General features: G+C 41.7%; 1 protein-coding gene across 1 annotated transcript; it reads right to left on the bottom strand.

Moving 5' to 3' along the window:
- Window positions 1-5,702: 5,702 nt before the first annotated feature.
- On the bottom strand, window positions 5,703-9,229 carry dusp2 (dual specificity phosphatase 2). The gene is made up of 4 exons (XM_086111385.1): window positions 8,705-9,229; window positions 7,780-7,895; window positions 7,106-7,325; window positions 5,703-6,613 (listed from the first exon to the last, which is right to left on the bottom strand). The coding sequence occupies exons 1-4, from the start codon at window positions 9,093-9,095 to the stop codon at window positions 6,396-6,398; spliced, it is 945 nt and encodes a 314-aa protein (XP_085967511.1). The 5' UTR covers window positions 9,096-9,229; the 3' UTR covers window positions 5,703-6,395.
- Window positions 9,230-10,788: the final 1,559 nt, after the last annotated feature.

Here is a 10,788-nt window from a genome sequence, read left to right as displayed (position 1 = left end):
TGTTTTTTTCTTTCAAGGCACTGTAACGTGAAATCTGAGATTTGTTTTTGAACACATGATAGGCCTACACGATAAGACGATTGCCGTAAAAATCCAGAGACTTACTATCGGAAGGATCGTAATATTAAATAGTGGACATTTCACTTGTCGTGATTTTTTGGGAGGGGGGATGTAGTACAAGTAGAAAGCAGTGCAAGCAGAAGTACACTTATTTCACAAACTAACTATTACTAGTCTCTCTCTCTCTCTCCATCTCACTATATACATATATATATATATATATATATATATATATATATATATATATATATATATATATATGGAATCCACATAAGGACCATTTAGATCCCAATTCAAGCACAGAGGCAAATACACATGGTCCTTTTGGAACCCACCTGAGACCCAGTCAAAACCCCATGTAAATGCGTATGGGGTAACACAGGTATGGCCCTAGCAGAACACAGGAGCAAAACCATATTTTACCCATGCCCATGTGCCCATGATAAAACATACAATACGTGGGATCCAAATGGAAATGTTGGCCATCAGGAACATCCCGGAGGAAACAAAGAAATCCTTGAGCTGGCTCTGGATTAGGAGAGGAGATTCATGGGGGGTAGCAAATGCCACATGAACACAAGTCTGATAAACCATTGCTGAGTTGCCTGGAAGAGCGAATCAGACGTTGAAAGAGTCGAAACACCTCAGGGCTCCAAGTTACATCAGTGATAATGTGTTCAGGAGCACAACAAAATGAGTAGACTACATATCTACTTAAAAATGTATAGAAATCCAAATTTTGTGTGCAACCACATCACAAAATAAAATGTATTAAATTTAACACACCATTTTTTTTTCAGCAAAAGTGTATAAGTTGGTAGGTAAGTAAGTCCATTTCTACGCTAACACCAACATTATGAAGCTAAATATAAGTATCGGTAATATTTATAATTATTTCAGCATTTATGTAAGTAGAAAAGTAAGTCTGAATCTATTTTAACACCAATAATCTATTACTTATTGTTGAGCAAGTATCCATTCATCCCCCTCTCTCATGTTGCCTCCAAGTCTGTTGAGAACGAGTACATCCCCTTTTTCCAGAAAGTAGCACTTCAGGGGTTTGCTCTTTTGAAGCAACTGAACTTCATCTTTGTTGCGCAGATAAGCTTATGAAAGGTGCTGTTGGAAAAAATGTGTTTTTATCACTTTGCTGTATTCCCTTTTCAACCCTTTAGGTCCAGTACATATCTACTAGCAACCAAGGACGGGCCTATTCTTTACACTGAAAAAATGGTCTGTTGAATGTACCCAATTTTATTTCATCAAGTTAAGTCAAGTCAAGTCAACAGTATTTATAGAGCACTTTCAAACAGCCATCGCTGCATACAAAGTGCTGTACATGGAGCAATTTAACATGCACAATAAACAGTAAGACAAATCAGTAATAAAGGCGGTAGAAAGCACCAAACAGTAAAACAAAAAAAAAAAGTTAAGTCGACTATACCTCTATGTAAAACAATTTATCTGGATCCAGATGATTTTGTTGTGTGCAACCACCGGACGAAATAAAATTGAGTAGATTCAACACACCATTTTTTTCAGTGTACGCTGTATTTTCAGAGATACAGATTTCCTGTACATTTGAGGACTCCGGGCACTATTCCATGTGATATCTTATGAATAGTCCTTTTATTGCATTCTTGTGATGCAAAGTCATAACTTCACAATCTTCGGAGCAAAAGAAAGTCTCCTTTATGAAGAACGGCCCTTTCAGCGAACTACAGTATATGGGGTTAAAAACATTATTTGGCAAAGGAATCACACTGACAGTCATCATGTATGCGTTGTGAGACAGATTTATTCCACTTCGTTACTTGAGAACAGAATCTTAGCCATTTTGTCAGGGGTCACCCACAGGCACCAGATAGCACAGAAGGATCGTGTAAGTGGTCCTGTGGGCCTTTTCTAAAAATAGCTCACATGTAATAAGACATTTTGATTTGCAAAGAACTTGTGGAAGTGATCATTTGACAATATAAACATGTAGGGATTGAAATCGAGCTGTTACATATTGATGCTGTCTCCTCCCTTGTGTGTGTGTGTGTGTGTGTGTGTGTGTGTGTGTGTGTTCTCGCGAAAAACAAGGGGAATTTTGGAATCAGCACAAAAAAAAGAAATCGAGGAAAGTTTAGTCGCATTATTTTCATTCTTATCAATATTTTTCATTGCATGTTAATGATTGACTCTCCTGACAAAACAACAAAGGGATTGAAGTAAAGAACAAAAAAACACATCATGTATTTTTTTTTCAGTGCAAACGGCTCTCTTGTCTAAAAACAGTCATTCAAGGATGGCACAAAATTGCTGAACAAGAAACCATCATTAAGTGCAAGAACTCAATTTGGGCATTTTTAAAATAAAAATCAACTCACTCAAAATTATAATATTTTTGAGGTACTATGTTTGTCCTGGAAAAAAATATTAGTCCTATTTACTTTGTAGTATCAGGCAGTATCAGACCTGGGTGTAATCGCAACTAAGACATTTCTGCCATCTAGTGACGATTGATGATATTACAACTTAAAAGTCTGTACCACAGATTCGCATATTTTTCTTTCTTTCATAGTATTAATATTTTCCAATATTTTAGATTTTTCCCTGTCCCAATTTTTTCATATTGTATTATGGCCCACGGGGATCCATATTTGAAACAATTATCACTGCAGTGGTACCCTCAAAAGTTCTCGCCTTTTTCAGCTTGGGAACATATTATTGCCCTTTTGACTGTTGGAAAAGTGAAAGAGTTACCTTGGAATTGAATAATTAAGCCAATGGGGGATTTTTAGGGCAAACTGTAATATAAGGTGCACGATTTGACTCCCCCATTTCAGTGCAGAACAATGTAGGTAATTGAGCCGTGTTACCTCCAACCTTTTATCGCTGCAAACGCGGAAGCATGCAAGGCCCTTGTAGCTCTCTGTACTCATGCATTTTCATCATGACTTGACTTCCATTTGAATCCCTCTGCATTATGCACCCTGCACCACGTTCCTCCCCATGTAAAAAAAATCCTCATGCCCCCCTCGTGGCGTGCTGCTCTTGCCGAGGTCAAGTACCTGATTGCATAGTCCGCTTGCGTCATGCCCCTAAAATGAAACGGCGCTGGGGTTTGTGTTGTGCCGTTCCAGAGTGGGTAGGTGGCCTCCGTGACATAAACACACACGCACGTACACACTCGTCAGCCTACGCATCCAAACACATGGCCTCATGAATGGTCCGTGGGTAGGAGGTCCTGTTTGTTTGGTAAAGCGCCCGCCGCGCACACATTATTCATTTAATTAAAGAGGAGTCCTCCTGTGGAATTACAGCTTGAAGCAGGCACCTATAATGGTGATACATTTTGCTCCCATCCGCGCTACATAGTCTAAATATAAAGGGAAACAAAATAAAGCTTTTAAGCACTGGAGTGCTCTCCAATCAAGCAGTGTGTCTGTTTCTCATGGGTGGATTTGCCGTTAGCGGCAAAATGTGTTGTGCACAGAGGGGCAGAGAGAGGGGTGTGTCGCTGACGCCAGCATCTCACATCAGTGTGCAATACGACGCAGTTCAAGGGCCTGTTGTATAAGGCCACAAATGCATGAACTCTCATGCATCATGGAGATTATGCTTTAAACACATCCAACAGGAACGCTTTTATACATTGTCGGAAAGGTAAAATAAATTAATAGGGAAAAATGTGCTGAAGTTTCTCGGTGAAGATGTTCATTTTCATCCTAACACACCAAGGGGCAAATATGGTGCACACATACAGAGCATTCGGTTGGGATCTTTGTCGAGTTGTTGCTTTGATTCTGTTTGCTGATATTGTGTACAGCATCATTCCCTCAAAGTTGACAGGACAAAGTGTTTGACCATGGGGATGCGGCGTGGAAAAAAATCATTTACACTCTTTGAGCAGTGTGCAGTGGCCCTTCCTGTGTAGCTACACGGGGTAGCAAAACAATGTGCTACATCTAATGTTTTTCTGTCATGTAAAAAGCCTGTTCAACATTGACGTTCATTTGGGGAAGTGTCACCCTACTGTTACCCCCCCCCCCCCCCCCCTCTGTTACAGTATTAGGAGAGATGATGCACCGTGGCACACCGTCTCTGTGTGTGTACACAAGGGCGGGGCTACGTGGTGGTCAAAACCACCTGGTCACTCTCTGGCCACACCCACATCGAGGGGAAGATTTTCATCCATCCGTTTTCAACACTGCTTATCCTGAACAGGGTCGCGGGGAGTTGCTGGAGCCTATCCCAGCTGACTTCGGACGGAAGGCAGACTCCACCCTGAACTGGTCGCCAGTCAGTCGCAGGACACCTATAGAGACAAACAACAAAGTCACATGCACACCGTCACTGAGTGGGAACCGATCCCACGCTGCCCGTACCCAAGTCGGACGAGTGCACCACGACAACATCAGCGACTGAAGTTTTTTTTTTTTTTAAAATCAAAACCTTGCTTTTTTGTACTTAAACTTGTTCCTGCCTGTATTATGGGGTGGGAAGGTTTTTTATTTCATGAAACTCTGACTATGGGTCATGCAGACACAACGACGACTCCCACAACGGGGTTTGAACCACCAACACTGATGAACATTACTAACCGTTTGTGTGTGTCGGGCTGCCAGTGAATGTAAATAGGAAGTGTCGTCCAGTGTTTGTTTTGAAATAGTTAACAGTTAGTTTTTTTACCTTCGTATTGGATCACATATGTTTTAAATTAGTAGTAGTAGTATCATTAATGGCCTGGCTGACCCAGAAGAAATTTAATACGCCCTCAAATGAAAAGGAAGGTGAGCGTGACCTTATTCTAAACAAATGAAGGGCAACGTGAAATTGCTTATTCAGATGTGCAGATGGGGCAACGTGGTTGCCTTCATTTCGCACGAACGTCATTTCAATTTCGTTTTAGTTCAGGTAGGTACCATGTTTCATCAACAGTGTGATGGGGACATCTGCTGGATTACTGTAGAGGAGTTTACAACTAAAGTACAACCACCAGATGTCGCTATTTAGCTTTAAACAAATATGATCATCACATTACTGTAGTTTTCTACTTGTCAGCGTCCCAGCCTGTCTTTTGTCATGTTAATAGCGATTAAGAGATTCAAAATTGGTTGTCATGTGCAACTTATGTAAAGGTTATTTGGACGTTGTGTGGAAAGCATTGAACTGATTGAATTTACATCATCATAGAGAGCAGATAAAATGATTCTAAATAAGACTAGAGTGTAGTAATATCTTTCTTCTCCCTAGGTCTCAACCAGTCAATCAAGATTTCAGTTGCAGTTGACTTTACCTCTCTATTATAATCTTTTTTGTTTTTCTTGTCAACATCTGCAAATGTATAAAATTAATCAGCATATTTTGACAAAGTAAGGAGTAGAACATACAGGTAGCTGTTTTCAACTGTCGGGAGCAAAAGTAAAATTTGAAAAAAAACCTTAAGTTAAGTACAAATACCTGAAAAATAAGATGAAGTACAGTAACAAAGTACTTTGTTACTTGGTACCACTGCCCATATTGTGTTGTTATTAATTTGTCCAGTACCCATGACCCTCGGTTCTAAAGCCTATGTACAGGTACATATTACATATTACTCCCACCCCACATGTAATGTATCTTCCGTACATAAAAAATGAGCAAGCCACAAGAAATACAAAAAAAGTATTTTAAAATCCTGTTATTAGAATGTCATAAATGTAGTCAATCAGTCAGTATTCACAGTGCCAACTGTTATTTAAATTTGATGCATCAAATAAAAACAAGACTGAATGTGTTCTCCTCCAACACAGTTTTTCGGACTAAAACATGATCAGCAGCCATTTCCTGCATGAATAAAGTGCATTTACTGACAGGTATTGTCAAAAAAAAACCTGTCCTATCATATCCAGTAGAAATACATGAAAATGATTGAGTACGTGAATCTTTGCCAACACAGTGTTGTCTCATAAGATTATGCAGTGACGCCAGCACCACTGCATCGAACATGCTCTACACCAACAGCAGAAAAATATATGTGGGGAGTCAGAAAAGTTCAGGCATTGGTTTCAGATAGATTTCAAACCTGAATGACAAACTGTAAGTTTTCCCTTTCACTGTGGGCATCCAAATACTTTGTAGATATTGCAGTCTTTGCTTCATTCAGTGCATGAGATGGGGAGGGCGTTAGAGCAAGATGAATTGAGGCTACTTAAACACACCTTGAGCATCCTACACTTCCTGGAAATTACTCCAAAGTGATTACTTCCAAGGGAAAAACTTGTAGTTTCAATTTGAAATTTTTTACCAGTCCTGGGACTTTTTTGATACGCCTTTTACATCTGATATACTCTATGACTCGTATGACGTCAGCCCTGACACAGCACGTCCGTCTCAAACTGCAGCAGCTGTCCCAGGAAAGCCAGGTTAGGGGAAATGACCTGACGCCGCTGCTTCACAAAGTCGAAGGCTTCATCCAGACGAACTCGCCGAGTGTGCATGAGGTAGGCCAGGCAGATGGTGGCTGAGCGAGAAATGCCTGCCTGGCAGTGCACCAGCACACGGCCCCCGCTCTGCTTCACAGCATCTGTGGGTGGGCACAAAAAAGATTTTTTTTTTAACTGAAATTCGGCAGTAAACGCAAAGAGAAACTTATGAACAGGTATTTTTCAAATGTGATTCCCCCCCACCCCCCCATCCACAGGCATTCATCACTTGAAGAAAAATGGGTGGTAGAGGGTTCAGCTAGTAGACCCCGTGCTTATAAAAATACTAAAAAAACAATCCCATCTGCTGTTGGGCAACATTTGCAAACATATGCATTTTTCTAAGCCACCGGTGGTTTATTTGTCAAAATTTCACGTAACTTTTATTTACAATACATTGTCATTGAACCCTCAAGTGCGTTTTTTTATTTTCCTATATTCAAGGTCAGTGTGGTAGTTTAAATTCCCCACTGCTTGTATATCTAACACACTTATCTGTCGGCCTGTTTGTTTTGAGCGCACAATACAGTAAGCAAATATTAACCAAAATGGCTGAGCGGATTTTAAAAAAGAAGTTCCCCTTCGCCACTAACCAATAAAGGCGATGGCTGTCGAGAAGCAGGCCCGGATGTCCGCAGCCAGGTTATCCTCCACGGTAAGGCGCAGGTACTGAAACTCCCCCTCGAAGAAGTTGGGACATGAGGATGACACGTTGAGCACGGCTGTGATGCCGGCTGACGCGAGGGTCTCCTGGCGGGACGCGTGTATGGCGCTGCCCAAAAACAAGAAGGGCAACAGCTCTACTGGGCCGTCCTGCAATTAAAAAAAATATATGTTCACAACTGGGCGGCACGGTGATCGACTCGTTAGCCCGTCCGCCTCACAGTGCGGAGGTACAGGGTTCAATTACGGCTCTGGCCTTCGTGTGTGGAGTTTGCATGTTCTCCCCGTGCCTGCTTGGGTTTTCTACGGGTACTCTGGTTGCCTCCCATATTCCAATAACATGCATGGCAGGTCAGTGGAACACTCTAAATTGTCCTTAGGTGTGAGTGTGACTGCAAATGGTTGTTCGTCTAAGTGTGCCCTGCGATTGGCTGGCAACCATTTCAGGGTGTACCCCACCAACCGCCCCGAAGACAGCTGGGATTGGCTCCAGCACCCCCCGTGACCCTTGTGAGGATAAGCGGATCAGAAAATGGATGGATGGATGGATGTTCACAACTCGGCTGGATAATGTTCCACCCCGTCTTATTATATGCTATCTCACCTGATCGTATGCAGGTGTCTTCCGGCCCAAGCTGATTGGTGGCTCTGGTTCAACTGCGGTGAGTGTTTTGCTGTAACATAGCTCTGGGCAGGCCTCTGAAAATGCTTGAAATCCACCTAAAAAGGAGGTTACAGTTTGAAATCCTCTGGAAGGGATTGTGATTTAAAAAAAAAAACAGGGATACTCAAAAGTTTTGGCATCCAGGGCCTCTAAATGCCATAGAAATTAAAATGTCTGCTTTTTAGAAAAAAAAATATTGTTACAAAAACAAATTAGCCTTTTTTGGAGGAAAGGGATTCTGTAAATCAAGGTTGGGCTGCATACTGAAAAAAACCCGCTTTTTGTTCTTTTGAATGAAATATTTACTTCAGGAATTTCTGTCATACAATTGATCTCAAAGTGTGTCTCTCGAGTGGTGTGTGAAAGTATCGAGCACAGATTTGTTTACCACAGTTCAGTTTGAGTACATTGCATTCCAAATTATTCCAAATTTAGACTGCTTTGTTTTCATGAGATAAGTAGCTACATTTTCATACATATACGGAAAGCAGATTGGCAATTTTCAAAATATGCATCTTGATACAGTGGCTTAAACTTTTTTGAATCCCTTCGAATACATATGTTAACTACAGTATAATTCAGTTGTATTTAACTTTGAAGTACTACACAAAATTTGCATTTGATCTTTGAGCCAGTTTATCATTATTATTATTATATAATCATTATTATTATTATTATTATATATTATTATTATTATCACTTCATGGTGTAAAATGTTTACGAGTACTGCTGTAATACAAACCTTTTGTTCTGAAAAAATGAAGTACTTGGATTTATTTGAGCGTCCCACTAATTACATCATTTATAAATCGTTGAGCCAACAGCAGTCTGTGAACTGCTCATTTCCAAGTAATATTCTTGTCACCTTGCAGGAAGTAAATTTGCGTGCTGAGTTCGTTTCGCAGGGCCGCGAGCAGCATGTGGGCCACGCTTTCCGCCTTGAGCTCGTCCACGGAGCGGCTGGCCTGATCCATCACTACCACGACTACCGACGCCGGTGAGCTGAGCTCCCCGCGCCGCAGCCTCCCCAGCAGCTCCTTGTCCGGGATGAGCCAGTCCAGGGCGACCTCGGCGCCCTTCGACCTGCGTCGCAGCATCGAGTTCCAGTTGACGTTCCGGGACTCACTGACGTGCGCCAGGGAAAAGTCCAAGAAGGGTCTGCAGTCCAGGACCACGCAGCTGGTGGAGGTGCGCTCCCTGAGAAGGTGAACCAACTCGTGGCTGTTGATTTCCAAAGGCTCGCCGGCTGTCGTCATGGTCGGAAAAGGTAAATTAAGTCGACTGTTATAAAAATCTATGAAACGTCGTCGCTGAGGTAACTAAAGGCAGTCAATCACAGCATTTGTTCCCTAGTTTCCAGTGAGTGACTTCAAACGATTTTCACTTAATAACAAAGTGAAAGCCCCGCCTTGTTTTCCATTCGGAGAACGGCACTTGTAGGCGGAACTTCCAAATATGGCTTTACCTGTCAGTCCTAATATGGACGTCACGTCTTGTTTTTAACCAAGCCCGTTTTGGGTTATCTCGTATGTGGTTTGCTGTCGAATGACGTTTGGTTGAGGGCTAGACATTACCTGTCAGTCCTAATATGGACGTCACGTTTTATTTTTAACCAAGCCCGTTTTCGGTTATCTCGTATGTGGGTTGCTGTCGAATGACGTTTGGCTGAGGGCTAGACGTCATTAAAACATGCTCCGACAGAAACTAACATCGTCACAATGTTTTAGTATATTGTACAGGGGCATGTAGATTATACAGATTTTATTTAAAAAACAGCTTTGTTAAATCACAATTAAAATAACATTACATAAACACAAACACCATTACAAGTATTGACACATTCCAATTCACTCCAGCACAATATCACACGATCTTTTTTGTTATCAATTACTTTACTTCTGAATTTAGACATGTCATCAATGGTGTTTAGTCAGCATCTTGCTCAAGGACATTTCGACATGTTTGGAAGAGCTGGGATAGAATCCGCAATCTCTGGGTTGGGAAAGGACGACACCACTGAGCCATGCCACCCCAATATCTACAGTATCTAGCAATACATTAGAATTTTATGTGCTTCAGTTTTCCCAATATTCACAGTAAGTGCAGTGTTTAATGCATTGGTGTATGTATTTGGTGTAAAAAAAGGAGAATTACTATTTACATTATCTACCACACATTTAATTCCCATCTGTTACCCACATGAAACTTATTTTGCCTGCCTATCTCTCATGCCTTCCCTCAAAGGCCACACAAGTGACTCGCACTGCCTTCTTCATGTTTCCACTTCCTTCCTCCTCCTCGTTTTTCCTCCCAGACCGGCAGTTCCTCAGCAGTGCTTTGCTCAACCACTTTTTGTCAAGTGCTTGACAAAAAGTGGGTGAGCAAAGCTCTGCTCTTTGACCCTGCTGCTGAGGCTGCAATGTCTGTCCACGCAAACACTGTCCGCCATGGCTGTCAGTTGAGCTGAGTATGCATTTGCTGTAACCGCAGCAGGAACATTGCAGTAGACATACCGCCCAAAAACTTCATACACCCATCCCAGAAGTCCCAACAGGAAATGAAATGGACCCCGCCTACTGCACGTCCTACCACCCCCACCTCACCACAACCCCTTCTCCCACGTAGACATATCATCACCGCCTTTGTTCTCCCAGTGAGTGTTAATGGTTACTGAGACCAAATGACTAACATTTCACAGACCCCCGAGCAAGTGAGCAATGATTTTAGCATGTTAATGGGTGATAGCAATTACCTACGCAAGTGCTCACTTCATTTCCATTTGGCTCAAATGCTTCATACGTGAGTGACTATCATGCCAAGGAACACAATACAGAGAACAAGTAATCCTCTATAAGGGATTCATGAAAATCTTTTTTTTTTTGTAATTAGCACTTACATTTGAATACTTGCTGATTCCGAGTACCATTACTTGATAATGCCATTGCGCCT

Source organism: Hippocampus guttulatus, chromosome 5 (assembly GCF_054856545.1).
Source record: "Hippocampus guttulatus isolate MCC_2025c chromosome 5, RoL_Hgut_1.0, whole genome shotgun sequence".
Classification (NCBI taxonomy): Eukaryota; Metazoa; Chordata; class Actinopteri; order Syngnathiformes; family Syngnathidae; genus Hippocampus; species Hippocampus guttulatus.
This window is presented reverse-complemented; position numbering and strand designations above follow the sequence as displayed.

Coding starts and splice junctions, on each gene's coding strand:
- dusp2 (XM_086111385.1), bottom strand. CDS start 9,095: ATGACGACAGCCGGCGAGCCTTTGGAAATCAACAGCCACGAGTTGGTT. Junction 7,896..8,704: donor GCAAATTTACTTCCTGCAAG/GTGACAAGAATA, acceptor CCTCCTTTTTAG/GTGGATTTCAAGCATTTTCA. Junction 7,326..7,779: donor AGACACCTGCATACGATCAG/GTGAGATAGCAT, acceptor TTTTAATTGCAG/GACGGCCCAGTAGAGCTGTT.